Source organism: Prionailurus viverrinus, chromosome D4 (genome assembly GCF_022837055.1).
Source record: "Prionailurus viverrinus isolate Anna chromosome D4, UM_Priviv_1.0, whole genome shotgun sequence".
NCBI lineage: Eukaryota > Metazoa > Chordata > Mammalia > Carnivora > Felidae > Prionailurus > Prionailurus viverrinus.
The window spans coordinates 93,613,631-93,632,485 of record NC_062573.1 but is presented as its reverse complement, the minus strand read 5'-3'; the positions used below and the strand labels follow the sequence as shown (position 1 = coordinate 93,632,485).

The following is an 18,855-nucleotide window of genomic DNA, read 5'->3' as shown; positions in this document are numbered from 1 at the left end:
CCGCGTAGGTGCGCTCACGTCTGTCACCGGACGAAGTCGCTCCGATACCGCGATCGTCCCCGTGCCCCTCGTCCTGTGGCTCGTTCTGTGCCCCTTCGCCCTCCGGCTCTTTTGTCCGCGCCCGCCCACCCCCACAGCGACCAGTTCGTTCTCTGCATTTACGGCGACTTCGGCTTTGCTCTTTACAAGCTCCACACACGTGAAATCGCACACTATCCTTCTGTCTTATTTCTTTATTATTTCTTTTTTCTTATTTCACTCAGCCCAACAGCCTCCAGGTCTGCCCACGTGGTCGCAGGTGGCAGGGTTCCGCTCTTTCTCGTGGCCGCCTGATATTCCACTGCGTTTATGAACCGAGTCCTCTCTACCCGTCGGTGACTCCTTCCCCGGCTGGAACGTACGCAGCCTCCTGGGGCAGGCGGACGGAGATCAGGCTCGCCTCCCAGCGTGAAGGATTTCACACAGAGCACCGATGCGGCGATCACCTCGTACCTGCCGGGCCGTGTGCGACACGTCTGGGACTCGAGCGTCTGGCTCAGCTGCCCCGGGAGCGCGGGCCCATCTCTGAGGCGTGTGGGGAGGAGGTCACCGCGGTGTCCCACGCCCCGGGCGCGTCCGTTCCCCCGCCTCTGCGGGATTCTGCGGGAGCGAGCCGGCCTGCTGCCCTGGCACGAGCCCGCTGCCCTCCTCGCCGCTCCCTCACGAGGTGCCGGCCGCTCCGAGACCAGACGTGCCCCGTCTCCTCCCAGACGGAGCCTGCGCTTCAGCCCCTTCCTGGTGTCGTGATCTCCGACTGGCGGGAGAGAGAAGACCACCGGCCACCCTCCTTCCTTCAGCGTTCTTTGGCTTTACCTCTTCACTACCGCTCGAGATGACCGAGTTCACGCTCATTTTCCAGAACGTGCCCTGAGGCCACCGGCTCTGGCGTGCGTGCGTGCGTGCGTGCGCGCGTGCGTGCGTGTGGTGCTCGCCCATTATGCAGTCAGTCGTCTCCTCAACACCGGCGTGTCCCGGGCGCCAGGTCTGCCGGCTGGGACGCGTCCCTGAACAGAACGGATGAAAACCCTGCCCCTCGTGCAGCCCGCGCTAGACGACTGCGCCGAGCCTGCGACTTTGAGCCACAAGCACGTGACAGCATCCTCTTTGGTTTCCGAGCATTGAAGAGTTGAGAGGTTTGCAGAAAGACTTCGCGCTCTGCCGCGCCGCGGGAAACCTGTCGTGGTCTGCGAGCTGCTGAGGCGTCTTCTGGGGCCACGGTCAAGTCCACTGTTTACACACGCTTCCGGGCTCGGCTATTCTCAAAGAGCGGACGGCATCGCGGCCGGCACGCTGGCCCACGCCCGTGACTCTCGTGTTCCACATCCCGTGGCCTTCCTCCACTCGTACCTGCTTCGTCAGCCAGGCCCCGTGACCGAGCTCGGGAGCGAGTCCGCTCGCTGCTCCTGAACGTCCGTCGCGTTTCTGACCTGCCAGCGTGCCAGGGCCGGACGCGACGAGGCCCGACACGCCACCACGTCCTCGCGGGCTATTCCTCCTCCTTCGTAAGGGCCCCCTCCTGCCAGGAGTCTGCTTCGTCTAAAGACCCCCAACAGATCGGCCAGAGGCAACTGCGGCAGGAACCGCCCGACCTGGCGAACCGCAGGCAGACCTGGGCAATACCGAGGACGCAGAGGACAACAGAACCAGGTGCTGAGGGCCCCGGAAAGTTCCATCACACGTTCAACAAGCTCGTTCCCCTGTCTTAGTGTTCCCACCGCCTCCCTTCCGTCCGCCATCACCGCGAGCATCCGGTGTCTCCTTCCAACGTCCTTTCCGCCCACGCCCGGGTGCCAGGCCTGTCTGCCACCTCTGCCGGTTCCGCGCAGGCTGTCGGCCCACGCGGTCCTCCTTTCCCACTGGGCTCACGCGCAGCGGCCGGGGCACCCCCCCATACAGCAGACCTCCCTCCTGCGTGACCCAGGGCTTCCACTAGGGCGAGACTCAGTTCCACGAGAACCTTCCCCTCGCCACACGGGCAGCGTCTAGTTCAGCCCCTCCCCGTCCGTGATGCAGTCTGGCAGCTCTGTCTCCTCAAGAAAGATCCCTGGCCCAGGGCCTGGGGCCCCTGGCATCCGACACATCTGCGGCATCTTTCCCAGGCCGGCAGATGGGCCTTTCCTAGCCCCGCCCAGGGTCCTGGTCACTGCCCCCAACCACACGCAGCCCCAAGGCTAGAGGGGCACGGGAGACCAGACAGGACTCGGGGCAAACGGGTGGCAACTCGGGACTGGCACTCCAGAGCAGAGACCCTCTGGAACCTGAGTCTCTCCCGCTCTTTCAAGTTCTGCTGTTGTTTTCTTTATAAAAGACGCTCTATCCAGCACTCTTGTACTGGGAGCAGGACCGACCCCTGCTCCGTCCTCTGGTGCCAGGATCTAAGACAAGTATTTCACGGGCGGGGGAGTCGTCTGGCCGTGCTCTTGGCCCGTACCTCCCTCCTTCAGAAAGAAGGACGCTCAGCAAAAGGTAAACCAGAATCCCCGTTCCCGAGGCCCCGCGCGCGGCCGCTGTCGGGCGGGGAGCGCCTAAGACACACGCTGGCACCGCACCACTCGTGCACGAGCCGCTCGGAGACGGCCTCTGCACCTTCCCAGCCCCCAAGCAGCTTCTAGGTGCTTTACATCAGCTGTAGCGGGATGGACAAAGTCCTCCCCGTTCTGAAACTTAAGAGAAGTCACGTACACTCAACACTCTACAATTTCTTCACGAGATACAGCTGCAGGTTAAGTGTGAGCACACGACCCGCTACCGTCCCAGCTGGCGTCTCAGCGAGCCACTTCCCAGGCTTCTGCGCGTGTGCATCAGGCTGCACGTGACGCTGCCCGGGGCCTCGCGCCCACCCCGGGAGGCGCTCTGCACTCACCATCCAGCTTCATCTGCTCCGGGCAGTAGTAGTGGACCACGGCCAGGAGGGCGGCCCCGTCACTGCCGTCTCTCATCAGGTCTTCCAGCAGCGGGAAGTAGGGCGGCTGCCTCGCGGACAGGTGCTCTCGGCGATAGCGCACCTGCGGGCGATAGAAGGGGAGTGGTCCACGCGTGACGTGCCTCCACGACCCCGGCCGCTACGGGCAGGCCGTTAAATCTAGAACTGCCCCGATGCCCGCGGGATGATGTTTCGAACAATGGCGATCATATGGAAAAGCTCACACGCCTGGATGACGTACTCGGCCTTGGACACACACGTCAAGATCCAGGGAACTGAGCGCCACGGCCACACTTGGGGGACAGCAGTTAGCTGCTAACGGTGCCAAGGCTGTCCCACGCTACAGGGCGCGTGAGACCGGATACGGGACGTGTGGCCACGCCACCAAAAGCCGCATCCTCTGAGCGAGCGAGAAACAAGTTAAGCAGTGACCACCCTCATGCTCCGAAGACCCACCTGACTGTTCCTTTCCTCCGCATCATCGGCACGAACCTCAGCCAGTAAGAAAAGTGCACAACAACGTTAACGTCCGGTCTGAGAAACTCCCCAAACCGGGTCGACAAAATTTCATAGAAAACATCCACCAGACCCTTTAATAACTGCAACGAAGCGTCAGGAAACCGAACGCACGCGAGGTGCCACGTAAAACAGGTGCTTTTCCAAGGTTTCCACACTTGCGCCTCTGGAGGGCAGGGTATGCACGCCACCCCGAGCCTCTCCGCGCGGCCCCCACGGCACCGCGTCAGGTTCCGAGCGTGCAGACACGCAAGCCGTCCGGGGAAGGGGGGGCCCTGTCCCAGACGTCCTGCCGCGCACTCCGTCCCTCCTGCGTTAACGCTTCCGGTCTGGACGCGCCTTCTCCAGCGGGAGAAAATACACGACAGAAGCGGGAGAGAGGCAACCAGCAGTCTGTGCTAACGACTGTGGGTCGCTGAGAGCTGCACAGATGGGTTCAGCCCGAAGAAAAACCATCTCTCGGCAGTCGAGAATTTAAAGTCGTCTGAATAAATACACAGGGTAATCGATGCTGGGATCGGGTACAAAACACGCCTAACGCATTCTTTCAAAACGGGAATGCGGTTTATTCTGTGTCACTCAAGTCTGTGTTGACGGAGACCTTAACTTGTTTCTCGAGGCCCGCGGCGGGCCCGGGGTGCGGCATGCAGGGCGTGGGGCATGCTCCAGGCCAGGCTTCCACACAGACCACACGGCACACATGGGACGGAGCACGGCATGCGGTGAAGCAAATGGTTTCTCCACTGAGCACAGATGGCATGTGTGTAACTAAAATCAGGGGACACAGCTGAACTCCGGGGCCCAGGGAGCCCGTGTAGGACCTTCGAGTCAGGTTCCTAAAACCTTCAGGCTGCAGAGCAGCGGGCTGAACCATCCAAGCCTGCCGGCCTGGCCACACCCGCCCGTGCTCGTCCTCACTGGCCCGTGCGCTGTGCGCTGGAGGCAGAGCCACGGCCACCAGCGTCTCCGAGGAGACCTGGACGCTCACTGCCCTTGGTCACGGTTTTCAGCTTCTACAAACCCCTCCGCTGAGACTCTGCTTCCTACAGGACAGCTCCACTTCTGACGCTCTCTTCACTAAATAACACAAGTTCATACTTAGCGCTGTGGCCTTCGGGATTCGGGAAGTTAAGAGGCACGTAAAGATTCACAAAAATGCTTTCCTCTTCTTCGTTACTGATCCATCTCAGAGAGAAGCAAAATTATCCACAAAGTTGGCCACAAAGCAGAACATGTCACTGCTCACGTGGGTCGGATTTACCAGCTTAGAGCCGTGGTATTTCCTTTATGATAGAACTCTAAGGATAACCTGGTCTGAGTAATTAAACTAAAGGAACAGACAATTGAAGGGGTGTGCAAAAAGGTGTGTTCTAAGACTTCACTGCAAAATGCACCCCTTGGAGTAGCCGGTGTTCTTCCACAGGAATGGCGTTAGCACGCTGGTTCTGCTCCCAGAATGCACCGCCAGGTGGGGAGCACAGCTAACGTGGTAGGTCCAAGTCACTAGCTCGTAACTTTCCTTTTACGGGAAGTTAACTTGGGTCCCAGAAAGCCTGCATCCACGCTGACCTAACTCAGACCCTTTCCCCACCCTGGGCAGGCGGGCGGGCAGCAGGGGTGGTCCCCACACCCAGGGAGCTGTCCCTAGAGACAGAAGCCCCTCTCTCCCTTCCACAAGGCCCTTCGTCCTCGGACGACCCACACGACACTTCCTGAGAGAGATCGCGTTAGATACCACCGTCAGGGAAGGTAACGTCAGGACAAAACACGTAGACAGTAACTCGGGAAATGAGACTAGTCTCATTCCCTCCTTCCCTCCGGTGTCTGCGAGAAGAAAGAACGTACGTTCGTTCTCCCGTAAAGAGCAACTAGGTGTCCGTAAGAAGAAACACAACCCTCGGTCTCTGAAATTACCTAAGAAACCTGGCAAAACCAAACTGGGCACGTCTACGGAAAGCCTGCTGAGCCCAGAATCGCGTTCTCACTAGTACTGCGGGAAAGCGACAACAATACCAAGGAGGACATTGGACAAAAGAGGCAGGTTCAGGTGTGAGCAGCTGTTTGATGGAAGCGGGTGATTGCGACAGGATGGCCGTCTGGACGCAGCGGGTGCGCGGAGGTCACTTACGGGCACTAACTTCCAGTACCACTTGGAGGGGGACTGCGCGGGAAGCAGGGAAGGAAGGCAGGAGACGGTGTCAGCGGGCGGGCCGCGGCCGGACCGCGTCACGCACACTTTCACACAATATTCACAGAAGAGCCGGGTGTCCTCTGACGAGTGAGACCCGCCCAGGGCACACGACCTGGATGCCCTGTATCGTCACACGACCGAGGCGGAGGGGACACAGGCACCTCCGCGGGACGCTCGGCGTGGACCGGCCACCAAAAAGGACAGCTGCCAACTGCAACTCGGGGGGTGCCAGGCGTGTCCCCTGTGCCCACGTGACGGACAAGGAGGCTCACAGACATGCGGCCCGGGGTGTGCTGCCCACGTTTCCCCCCCCCCCCCCCCCCGCCAGCCCCCCGCACCGCCGGCAGTGAGAGGACCAGGTAAGGGGTCGCAAGAGACCGCAGACGTGGCCGGGTCGTATCTCATGCGCATTTAGGGGATGGGGATTCAGTCACACACCCGCTTGGCAAAAAACCACGATCACAGGGGAAGAAAAGGGCGGAAATGACCAGAACGCATCGCGCACCACCTGTGTCATTTCCACACCCATCTGCCTGAATTCCACACAGGCTCGCAGAGGCGCACCAGCGGCTACGCTGGACCTCACGGGGGACAGACGCGGTTTTCAAGGGCACCCTGGACAGGAGGCAATTTTCTCCCCATTTGGTGAATCTAGAAGCCAACTCCCGGGTTGTCCCGTACGGCCCGCCTCCTCGAGCTTCAATGCGCCCGACCTCTCCTCCCTCGCCCTCCCCAGTTAAATACAAGGCCACCCCCGTGCAGGGAGGAAAGAGGAGCACACGGTCACGCCCACCACCAGGGCCACTGGGCGGAGACCTGGAAAATAGAGGAAGCGAGTGGCGGACTCGGACAAACGTCCTGACACCCGCGAGCGTCACCAGACGCGTTCCGGGAGGGTTAAGGGCACCCTTTACCTTTTGATGAGCCGGACTTTCCAATAACTGCTGTTTTAGCTTGACTTCTTTCTCTGTTATCTCTCTCATTTTAAGATTTACCTGAAGCAGAAAAAAATGCATTAAAAGGGTAACAACTTTCTCTGTGGGTCGTATCGGTAGCTTCACCTCCCACCCAGAGAGCCCGCCTCGCTCGTTTGCAGCCGGACTCTCAGACGCAGGTTGAGAATAACTGGTTTCGGCCAATTACACAAATGCAGAAACACGGATTCCACACGGTCTGTGCTGGGCGAGACCCCAGAGCTGGCCTGCAGTTCCAGGACACACTCTGTGCCTCCACACGCAGGCCACGCTCGTGGCCGCCCGCAACAGGGCCAATGAGCCACGCCACCGAATGCCCGGGGTGCTCAAACAGCGCGAGCCACCACCATCAGCAAATGCCGCCGGTAAGACAGTGTGGGGCAGACGCTCCCGCCCAGGGCCTAGGGGGTGGCTCGCATGTTCCCTGACCGTTCACAAGTAACACCAGATAAACTTCAATCGTAAAATGTAACCGTGCACTCCCTAGCTAACACGACTTCTTAGAACTTACTCTCTCCTGGAATGATTAACCCAACGATAAAATCAAAACCACAATTACAAAGTAACACCACGAGGAAAGACACTCATCAATGCTTCAAGGACATGGTCAAAGCTATGAGATGAAAAGACACAGAACCAAATGTTTTACTAAACAAGAATACACATAAACGAACTCACGCAAACCGAACCAAGAAGGTAGAAAATCTGTTTTGGAAATATGGTAAAAGGAAAATCAATACAGATAAATTTTAAAACAAATGAATCAGAATAGACAGTGGGGATGCCTGGGGGGCTCTGTCGGTGGAGTGTCCTCCTTCGGCTCGGGCCATGGTCTCGCGGTTCATGGGTCCGAGCCCCGCGTCGGGCTCTGTGCTGACGGCTCGGAGCCTGGAGCCCGCTTTGGATTCTGGGTCTCCCTCGCCCTCTGCCCCTCCCCCGCTCACACTCTTTTTCTCAAAAATAAACATTAAAAAATTCTTCTTTGAAGGAGAGACGGATGGATAATATAGCAAGTATTATAAAACATTATTTGTAAAATCTGGGTGGTAGGCACATGCACGTTCTCTGTGTATCTCTTCATGTTCCACAATTTTTCACAATAAAACCTTTTCACACGATGTGTTTCTGTCACATGCGAGAGAGTTTTCTAATACGGAAAAGAATTTTCTGATTAGATCGATGGCGATACCAACGAATGTAATCTTTGATACCGTTCATGAAACGTGACAACGTCACAAAGACCTTCACAACCCTCCCTGAAACTATTTTCCGAATGACCAATGTGCGACGTTACCGAGACACGGTGACTAAAAGAGCCAGGAAGGACACAAGAGCCACAAGTGGACTTTAATATAACCGAGGACGAAGGTCATGGAGTTAGTATCCAGAACATGCAGAAGAATTCTCCTAACGATAAAAAGACAGAGGATCCGAAAAGGTGTCTCTCCGGAGGAGACCTGCAGGTGGCCACGCGCACAAACTCGCAGGGGCTCCCCCCGAAGGAGATTCGAACCTGAACCGCAAGACAAGACCTCACACCCTCCAGAACGGCTAGAATCAGACAATCAGAAAGCAAGCGTCCGTGAGGACGTGGGACACTGGAGACCGGAGACACCGCCGAAGAGGTAAGAAATGGCGAGGCTGCTCTTCGAAAAGGTCAAGTTTCCACACGCTTCGGCGATCCCATCCCCAAACACCCAAGAAACAGGACAGCACAGCACACAAACCTCGTCCACAACGACCACAGCAGCATCCACGAGGGCCGAGGAAGGGCACAAGCGTCCCCCGGCCGAGGAGCGGCAGGTCCGCCACACGAGGGAGCGGAGCACCGTCGCGGGCTACGACACGCTCCGGCACGGGTGACAGCTGAAAACGCGATGCTGAGTGCGGGCGGCCAGACGCAAAACGCTACCAAGCGTAGGACCGCGCTGACCCGAAATGCCACGGTCAGCAAGGGTGCAGACAGGAGGCAGACCCGGGGCGGCCAGGGGCCGGGGCGGGGATGGGCAGTGAGTGCCGACGGGAACTCTCCGGACGTGATCAGAACGTTTGGAACTGGCGATGACAGCTGTACGACTTTGTGAATATATTAAACACCACTGAACTGGAGACTTCAAAATACTGCATTTTATAACCTCCATCTTATCCCAAAATTTTTTAAGGAGCTAATTGATAAGAGTTTCAAGTTCCATACTGCAATTAACCTCTGAGAAACTACTACCTGTCAAGTTTTGGTGTCGAATCAAAAGCAAACGAGCACGCGGACTTGCAGGGAAGTGGGCGGAGCGGGACGACCCTAAGTCCCCCGCTCGTCAGTGCAGACGACCCAGAAAACGGCCCGCAGACCGGCAGGACAGACCCCACGGCTAACCCTGCAGAAGCGGCCGCTTGGACATCAGAAGGGAGGACGGCATTCTGCCACACCGCAATCTCAACAGAACCCAACGGCACTCACTCTCCCACCCACACGTACTTAGGAAGCCAGACCATCTTCGCGTGCTCCCACGCAAACGCTCTGGGAAGGCAGGCAAGAGAGTCCGGCTTCCCTTGCAGTAAGCCAGATGTTAAAGAATCATACAAATTTGTAAAATACCATTTCCTCTTTCAGAAAATATAGTTATTTTTGGTAAAAAAAAAAAAAAAAAAGGAATACGTTATTTATATTAATATGAAATGAGTTTTGTTATTTTTAAGCAAATTAATAAAAATTTTAAATTTTGTGGGGTTTTTTTAATGTCTATTTTTGAGAGAGAGAGAGAGAGAGTGTGAGTGGCGGAGGGGCAGAGAGAGAAGGAGACACAGAATCCGAAGCGGGCTCCAGGCTCCGAGCCGTCGGCACAGAGCCCGATACGGGGCTCGAACCCACGAAGCCAAACTCAATGCTTAACCAACTGAGCCACCCAGGCGCCCCAATGTTTATTTATTTTTGAGTGACAGACAGACAGAGCATGAGTGGGGAGGGGCAGAGAGAGGGAGACACGGAACCCGAAGCAGGCTCCGGGCTCCCAGCTGTCCGCACAGAGCCCGACGCGGGGCTCGAGCCCACGGACCGCGAGATCGTGACCTGAGCCGAAGTCGGACGCTCAGCCGACTGAGCCACCCAGGCGCCCCTACATTTTCTTGTTCTTGATGTCTGATATGATCAATACTGACAGATGAACTTTTTTAATTCTTTACAATCCAGTTTTCTTAAGAGCATAAAAGGGGACCTGAGACCAAAAGTGTGAGAGCTCCTTACGCACACAGAGGAATGAAGGGGAACAGAAATGGAAACTACGTGGATGAACATTCCCTAGTTCCAGTCCCCTTAGGACACGCCTAACCGGACAAGCGCCGAAAACACAAGTCCCGTGATTTCGCTGAGGCTGCAGCAAAGCAGGTGGCAGCGGCACAGCGGCCAGGGAGGCAGAGGTCATCACCGATGAGCCGAGGGACACGGCATCACCCTGCCTGAGGGCAGACGGTGGGGACTAAAGCCTGGACCGGCCCCAAGAACTCCCGGAGAGAAGGGAGTGCCAAAAGATGCCCAGAGAAGAGGGAAGAAGGCAAAATGAGATGGGTCGAAAGCCGACACCATGTCAGCCCGAGAGACCTCAACCATCGCATTAAACGGAACAACAACAAGGCAGACTCTCGGACTGAATAAAAGAGCAGGGCCAACTCCACAGGGTCCGTAGGAAACTCGCGTTAGGGAGCGCCTGGGGCGGGGGGGGGGGGGGGGGGCTCAGCTGGCTGAGCAGCTAACTCTCGACTTCAGCTCAGGCCGTGATCTCGTAGTTCGTGAGTTTGAGCCCCGAGCCGGGCTCTGCGCAGACAGTGCGACCGCGCGGGGCCTGCTTCTGATTCTTTCTCTCCCTCTCTCTGCCCCTCCCCTACTCGTGCTTGCGCTCTCTCTCTCTCTCTCTCTCTCTCTCTCTCAAAATAAATAAACTTAAAACCAATGTTTTTTTAAATAAACGAACTCGTTTTAAGTAGAAAGAAAGCAAGAGGGGCACCTGGGGGGCTCAGAAGAAAGAGGATCTGACTCTTGATCTCACAGTTCCAGAGATCAAGCCCCGAGACAGGCTCTGTCTGCACTGACAGCCCAGAGCCTGCTTGGAATTCTCTCTGCCCCTTCCCCACTCACACTCACTCTCTCTCTCAAAACAAATCCATAAACTTGAAAGAAAGAGAAAGGAAGAAAGAAAAAGGGAGGAAGGGAGGAAGGAAGGAAGGAAGGAAGGGAGAGAGACAGCATGAGAGGGGCTCCTGGCAGGCTCAGCCGGTGGAATGTGCACCTCGGGGATCTTGGGGTCATGAGTTCGACCCCAGTGGGTGTCGGAATTACTTAAAAATTAAATTTAATTGGGGCGCCTGGGTGGCGCAGTCGGTTAAGCGTCCGACTTCAGCCAGGTCACGATCTCGCGGTCCGGGAGTTCGAGCCCCGCGTCGGGCTCTGGGCTGATGGCTCGGAGCCTGGAGCCTGTTTCCGATTCTGTGTCTCCCTCTCTCTCTGCCCCTCCCCAATTCGTGCTCTGTCTCTCTCTGTCCCCCCAAAAATAAATAAATAAACATTGAAAAAAAAAATTAAAAAAAAATTAAATTTAATTGATTAAATCATTAAAAGAGAAGAAATTAAATAGAAAACAATAGAAGAAACCAGTAAAAACCTAACGCAGGTTTTTAGATTAGAGAGACTGACGAGCCAGACCAACCCGAGGGAAGGAAAAAAAGTGACAGAAATCACCTGGAGCAAGAAAACACCAGGGGGCATGGCTACGGGCACACGGACACGCGTTGAAAGGACAGCCATTTAATTCAACGAGGAAAGCACAGCTGAGAAATTCCTTGAAAATCACGGGCTCCCAAAACGGACACAGAATTAAATACAAAACCTGAAATCGGGCAAAATATCGGAACACGCACCTAACGAAACACACACAGGTGCGTTCAGCGGCGAGGGGCACGCAAATGAAAACCGCGGGAGGACAGCCCCGCACACGCGCTCGACGGCTACCGCTGACAGACAGACCGCCGCGCGTGCTGGCACAAGCCTGGAGCGGCTGGGATTCCCCTACCGGCGCCGCTCAAAGTGGTGCCGTCGCTTCGGGAAATACCTGGGCAGCTCCTCCTCACGTTCGATGCGACTTTATCACCGACCCGGCAATTCTACGCCTAAGAACGTGACCCAAAGAAAGGAACACGTGTCTCAGGTAAGACTTGCACGCACAGGTTCCCGGCAGCCTTCGCCGGCACAGACCAGAACTGGAAATGATCGCAGCGTCCGCCGGCAGGGGAACGGGTAAACCGTGGTCTGTTGGCGCGACGGAACTCTCCAGAGTGTGAAAAGAAAACCACTGCCAGATGCACTGACACGGATCAACTGCAGAATCACTTTGTTCCGTGAAGGGCACATACGCGTGACCCAGTTTTATCAAAACCCAGAAGAGGTAAAACTAACTTCTAACCGTAGAAAGCACATCAGGGGCGATCTGGGCTGGAGGGCAAACCGCAAAGGGAAACAGAAGAACTCATTTAGGGCGATGGAAATGGTGCCTTGTGGCGAATGTTAAACAGCAGTCACTGGTCAAACTCAAAGAACCGGGCCCGTTCGCTGCGTGCGAATCATGAAGCGGCGAAGCCGGGTTCTGTCTTTCAAAGACTACAGCAACGGGCTGGGCAGCGGTAAAAACGTCAAAAGCCACAGCAAGACGGTCACGGTAAAAGTCCACAACTCTGGGGACAGAGGACAGCTCAGTCCCTCACACAAAGAGCAGGGAATCTGGGGGACGGCTTGGTGGTAGCCCCAATCCTGGGGAGGGCAATTTCTACCCCCCAGAGGGCCTGATCATCCAGGGGGAGGAGGGAGGGGGAGGGGGGGAGGGGGAGAGGGAGAGGGAGAGTGGTCCCTGGAAGTGATGCACATAAAAAGAGAAAGAAACTCACAGCAGTCACCTGACGGGCCTGACTGTGACTCCAGAGCTGCGGAAGAGGGGGAGAGCACCCAGACCCAGAGCCAAACACGAAAAGGAAGCGAACCCACAAAAATACCTTCACGAGTGAAAATGGCCAGCACGGAGGTGAGAGAGCTTAAATGTACACTATTCACACAGCAGAAATCTTGGGAACATTATCCACAACCACAGTTTCAAAGGAGATCCAGATCTTATGAGGCATCAAAGACTGACGCTGAAGGGAAAACTCACCGCACGTGAACCCTCAGGAGCCCGAACCTTATCAAACACGGAGGCTGCTTTCGGTGGGGAGAGAACCCAGCCGCCAAACGAAGGTGGGAAGGCTTCTGGACCCGGCTCTAAACTGCCAGGCACCAGAGGACCCACACTGCAGAGGCCACGGCCACTGTCCCTGAAGGAAAAGCTTGGGGGAGCTGACACCTCCTCTGAGTCCAGGGAAAGACCCTCAGTACACAAAGCACGGAGGCACATCTCACCCCGCGTCAGAGCTCACATCCGAGAGGAGCCCCTCGGGCAAGTGCCGGAAACCTCCTCAGCGAGCGCCCCCCTCATCTGACACCGTGAATCCGCGCCGGAAAGAAACCACACGGAGGCAGCAAGTGTGGGGGAGCCCTTGGCCAGAGCTCACCGCTCAGTCGACATCAGAGAATGAGAACACACACAAGGGAAAATCTATCAACGTAAGAAACTCAGTTCGTTTGGAAATGCTAAGGAAATACAAAATTTGGAAAACGCTGAATAAAACGATAAATATTAGGCAAGGACCAGAAAGGCCACAAAAAAACAAAGCAAGTACCAACTCCAGGAAAACCGAAGTGTGGCACAAGAAAAGGGACGTGAGCTGTTGAAAAGTCATACCTGGTCATCTGACTACAGATCCAACCACAGTAGGCCGTGTGACCACAGTGGACCAGCAGGGACCGGACGGGAGGGTCACGTGAGCTAGCAGTACATCAGAAGGCAATGCCCGCCAGAGGCCGATGCAGAGTCAGAAATACAGTGCACCTCTTTGTTTGTTTTTTTTTTTTAATTTTTGTTTTCAACATTTATTTATTTTTGGGGGGACAGAGACAGACAGAGCATGAACAGGGGAGGGGCAGAGAGAGAGGGAGACACAGAATCAGAAACAGGCTCCAGGCTCTGAGCCATCAGCCCAGAGCCTGACACGGGGCTCGAACTCACGGACCGCGAGATCGTGACCTGGCTGAAGTCGGACGCCTAACCGACTGCGCCACCCAGGCGCCCCTACAGTGCACCTCTTTGAAAGACAGAGGTTAACACCGGAAAACGCACGTCAGCAGATAAAGGCTGCACCACATGAAGATCGTCTTCCACACGTCAGCCAAGTCCACAGGCAAACGGGCGGCAGTAACCTGGAAAACCGTCTACACAAATACGGCAAACAGGGAACGCCCTTAATGGGATCAGGAGAAACTTGATCAGGCACAGGAGAAAAGGAATGCACCCCTCCCCCGAAGAAATATGGCCAAAGATCACAGACAAGTAATTTATCAAAGAGAAAGACAAACAGCCAAACGTACACTCTATCTCTTAAACTTCAACTTTACCAGTAAATGAAGAAACGAGAGTAGATGACACTATTCCCCACCTTTAAAAAATGGGAGGGGCGCCCGGGTGGCTCAGTCGGTTGTGTCCGACTTCAGCTCGGGTCACGATCTCGCGGTTTGTGAGTTCTAGCCCCACGGTGGGCTCTGTGCGGAAAGCTCAGAGCCTGGAGCCTGCGTCCGATTCTGTGTCCCTCCCTCTCTCTGCCCCTCTCCTGCTCATGCTGTTTCTCTCTCTCTCAATAATAAATAAATGTCAAAAACATTTATTTTTTTATTAAACTTATTATTTTTTCATTAAAAAATTAAAATTAAAATTAAAAATAGCAAATATTCTTTTAGTAATATCCAATCTATGGGAAATCATGGAAAAAGACACCTCGACGGACTGAGAGTACGAAAAAAATACTATAGTCTTTATGGTCAGAAATTTGGCAAAAACCAATCAAAACCAATCGGAAGCCTTTACAAACGAACCTCAGCCATGTGGCCACCACTGCCCGCCCATTACATGTGGGAGGGAAATGCCCGTGGTCACCTACAGAGCCCGGCGCCTGAGACAACAGCAGGCGGGCACTGAAGCCGGCCCTGGAGAGACCCCTCCCCATCCTGCCACAGGCCTCAGCTTTCGGCCCAGCACCTGGGAGCACCTAACTGTGCTTTTAAGCCTGGGTCTTACACCCAAAAAAAACTATGAGGATTTATTCTTTTTTTAAGTTTATTTATTTTTGAGAGAGAAAGAGCACAGGCGGGGGAGGGGCAGAGAGAGGGGGGTACAGAGGATCCAAAGCAGGCTCTGAGATGACAGCAGACAGCCCAATGTGGGGCTCAAACTCATGAACGGTGAGATCACAACCTGAGCCGAAGTCGGACGCTCAACCAACGGAGCCACCCAGGTGCCCCTAAAAATTATGAGAATTTATGTTAAAACGCGTGTGTAGGTGGTAAGGTTATGGGGAGTTTATATTTCGTTTTATTTGCTTATTGTATTTTCTAGCTTTTCTATAATGACCACGTCATTTCATTTACAAGAAGGAAAAACTGGGGCGCCTGGGTGGCTCAGTGGGTTAAGCGGCCGACTTTGGCCCAGGTCAGAATCTCACGGTTCGTGAGTCGGGGCCCCGCATCGGGCTCTGTGCTGACAGCTCCGAGCTTCAAGCCTGCTTTGGATTCTCTCTCTCTCTCTCTCTCTCTCTCTCTCTCTCTCTCTCTCTGCCCCTCCGCCACTCACGTGCTCGCTCTCTCTCAAAAATGAAAATAAAAAAGGAGAAGCCAATACAAGTTATCAGAGAGAAACAAGTTAGAACCTGGATTTTGCAAGGAGGAAAGGTGTAGCACAGGGCATACATCAAGTCCCCTGACGAGGCTGTGTGGCGACAGCTGGCAGCTACACTTGTTGAATCACCACGCTGGGCACCGGAAACAAACGGAGCACCACAGGTCAGTGGCTGAAAACACACACGTGAACTCGTGGCTGCAGGACGGCCGTGTCGGGAGTACAGAGCTATCAGCCAGGGCTCAGTTTCCTCTGGAAATGTGCACCGGTCCCGAACATCCTTCCTTAACCACGTTCCCGTGGTTCCCGTGGTTCCTGCTTCCCACAGGCACGGTATTCTGCACGGCCAGGGGGCAGGTGAGGCACGGTGCCCACCACCAGGAGGCAGACTTAGGGGCACTGGCCAGCGTCTGAGTCCAGACGTTGCAGCGAACCCTGGAAAAGCCCTCTACCCCACCCGGCAATCGGGGATTTAAGGGGGTCTGCCCACGGACTGGATTCCCCCACCCCACCTCCGGGCAGGAAACCAAGTAAACAGCAGGGCAAGCGTCTTAGCTGGAAGTCACAACATGCGCTTGACGTAAGGCCTTGCTCGTCACAACCACGGAGGGGGCCCTCTCAGGGGAGCCGGCACACGCGCCACGGCCTGGCTTTGCCACGTTCTTCAACTAATTCCGCGGCCACTGATTTTTACTTGGTCTCTCATAAAGCCTCACGTTATAAAGAACACGTACACAAACCATATGAGGAAATAATTTAAATCTTGTGGGCAGACTAACACAACTACTGAAGTTTGTTCATTTATTCGGTGGGGTGGGAGGGGCAGAGAGAGAGGGAGAGAGTCCCAAGTGGGGTCACGCTGTCAGCGCAGAGCCCGACGCGGGGCTCGATCCCACGAACCGTGAGATCACGACCTGAACTTCAATCGAGAGTCGGACGCCTCGCCGACCGAGCCCCCCAGACGGTTGCCTCAGCTGCCCCAAGACAACTCTACGAGGGGCTGCCCCGCCTTCCACGTCCTCACTCCGTTAGCTAAGTGTCCCCAGCTGAACACCTTTTTACACACGGAGACGCTTCACGACCAAACTGTTGTGGAAAGGTAACCCCATGAATAATCCCGCGCCACTGAAAATACCCTCTCTATGCTTGTGTGAAAGATCACGCTGTAAGCTCCTAAACGTAGAAAGAGAAAACACTTAGGAAGACACCGCTTCTCTCTTCATAATCAAAACGCCTCTGAACTCGAGCACCCCTTCGGTGCACAGAGACCCTGAGATGAAAATAACAAGAACGTAGTAATTCAAACCGCGGCCACGCTCCGCGTGCTCACGAGGACCCCTGCCTGTTCTGTCTGGACAGGAGCAGACGTGCTTCTGGACACAGCACATCCATCTGACGCTCCTGGGGCCCCTGCCGGCGCCCGGTTCTCGGGCGACACACGAGGCGGGCGCAGCTCTCGGGGGAGGACCTGCCACCAGGGAGCGCCCCGGCCCGCTCGGGCCGCTCGAGGAGACGACCCGCGGCCCCAGTCCTCGCACCGGCCACGGCTCCCAGCACTGACCTTGTTGACCCAGAACACCATGGCGTCCTCGAGGTCGTACGGAAGCTCTTTCGAGGCGCTGAACGTTGAGAAGCGCTTGACGCTGGCCACCACCTTCTCGATGCTGATCATCTCCACGGTGTAGGCCATCATGAGGGCGTCCACCATCGCCATGTGGGCACTCTGGGAGCAGAGGTAACGGTTAGGGCGGCCCAAGCCCACCTCACCTCCGCGGCAACCTGGCGAGCCCCAGGGGCTGGCGGAGGGGAAACGTACGAGCACAGAGAGATGCGCCCAAAGCTGCACGACCGCGAACAGGGCCCGGGGTTCCAGCAGGAGCCCTGCTGCCGAAAAGCCCGCCACGCCTCTGCACCGTCTCCTCCCGGAACCCGAGGCACATCCCGTTGACCCACGACGCGTCCTCCGCGAAACCCACGCGTGAAAAGCCACAGAGCCCAAGTCGCCAGAGAACAGCCAAAACCCAGTGACGTGGGAGGCACCCAAACTGGCCGACCTAGGGCAGTCTGGAAAAGTCACATCGACAGTGCGGCTTCCAGAGAAAAGGGGGGAGGGGGGAAAACGGAGTCTTTCCTTCTTTATTTGGACACAAAAACACAACGCGCGTGAACAGCCTAACAGAATAGGCCCGACAGCTGCACGTCACAACGTCCGTGAAAGATCTGCCTCCGGATGTTTTCGTTAACGTGCCTCGACTTACCCTCCGGCGCACAGAGGGCTCGTAGGGAGGAAGAGAGCTGACGGGGAGCTGCTCCTTCCCCGTCCTCCACAAGTCACAGGCACTTCAAGACACACAGCTCAGGAGACCGCCGCGCAGCCGCGAGCCCCGCCACCCGGCCGGACGCTCCCACCATCTGCACCGCGGAGGGCCGGCTGGCGGGACGACAGGCCGGGGCGCCGCACGAGTGCCCGCGGCAGAAGCAGTCGCGGTCGGTGACAGACCCTGCCTCCCCCCCCGCCCCCCCACCACAGGACACTCACCATCTTTATGGGTGCGTGGCTGAGGTCGGGATCCGTCACGGGGGTGTCGTCACTCTCCATCACGTAGATCCCTTTCCGGCACAGGGCCTGGATGACAGACTGGTGTCCCTGTAAGGCCGCCACCTGGTCCCCCTTCAGGATGAGGCTGCACACACGGCAGTAGAGCTCGCTGGACAGCAGGAGCTTGATGACGGGCGGCTTGATGTGCTCCTGCTCATACTGGTCAATGTAAAAGGGGTCCCTGAGGTCCTCGGGGATGTTATCTGAGCCAAGAAGAGACCGGCACGTGAGCATGATGCCAACGGGGGACAGAGCTGCCGTCAATCACGACGGGCACCTAACCACATAAAAAGACCCCATCGTCTCCTCGGGCAAAGGCGACCCGGCTGCCGACACCGCCTGGGCGTGTGGGTGACGCGCTCGCCTTAGCGACGTGGCCGCCACGACCTCCAGGGGTGACTCTCCTGCCAGATGGCAGCGAGAAGCACGTGTGGGAGCCCTAAGCAGGGAGCGGAGCCCAGGGGAAACCGAGACGCGAGCCGGCTGGACTGCACGGCACCCGGTCACGCCACGGGGGCCACGCGTGGCACAGGCAACACGCAGGCCCTCGTCACCCTGCAGACGGCGCGGGGCACACGTAGCACGGGTCCCGGGGAGGAGGTCAAGCGCGCCCTTTCCTGAGGTCACACTGGACACGACAGCGAGGCCCGACACCACAGCCAGGCCCGCAGGCACCGTGACAAAGGCACGACCGCAGAGACAGGCCCTCACCTGACCCCGGGCCAGGCAGCACTCAACGCCACGAAAGCCATGTGACTTAAGCACGCGGCAACTGTCAAGCTGAGACTCTTATCCCTGCGTTACTAACGGGAAAACGG

General features: G+C 56.5%; 1 protein-coding gene across 3 annotated transcripts in view; it reads right to left on the bottom strand.

Annotated features, from left to right (window-relative positions):
* The window catches only part of CAMSAP1 (calmodulin regulated spectrin associated protein 1), a 59,611-nt gene that overhangs the window by 20,131 nt on the left and 20,625 nt on the right, over positions 1 to 18,855 (bottom strand). For all 3 annotated transcript variants that reach the window (XR_007146326.1, XR_007146327.1, XM_047830148.1), the window contains 4 exons: positions 17,978 to 18,240; positions 17,000 to 17,161; positions 6,584 to 6,664; positions 2,903 to 3,044 (listed from right to left, as the gene is read on the bottom strand). Coding sequence is in view for 1 of the 3 variants with exons in the window: in XM_047830148.1 (XP_047686104.1) it covers positions 2,903 to 3,044; positions 6,584 to 6,664; positions 17,000 to 17,161; positions 17,978 to 18,240 (648 nt within the window). In the remaining 2 variants the exon portion in view is untranslated. The remainder of the gene's footprint in view (positions 1 to 2,902; positions 3,045 to 6,583; positions 6,665 to 16,999; positions 17,162 to 17,977; positions 18,241 to 18,855) is intronic.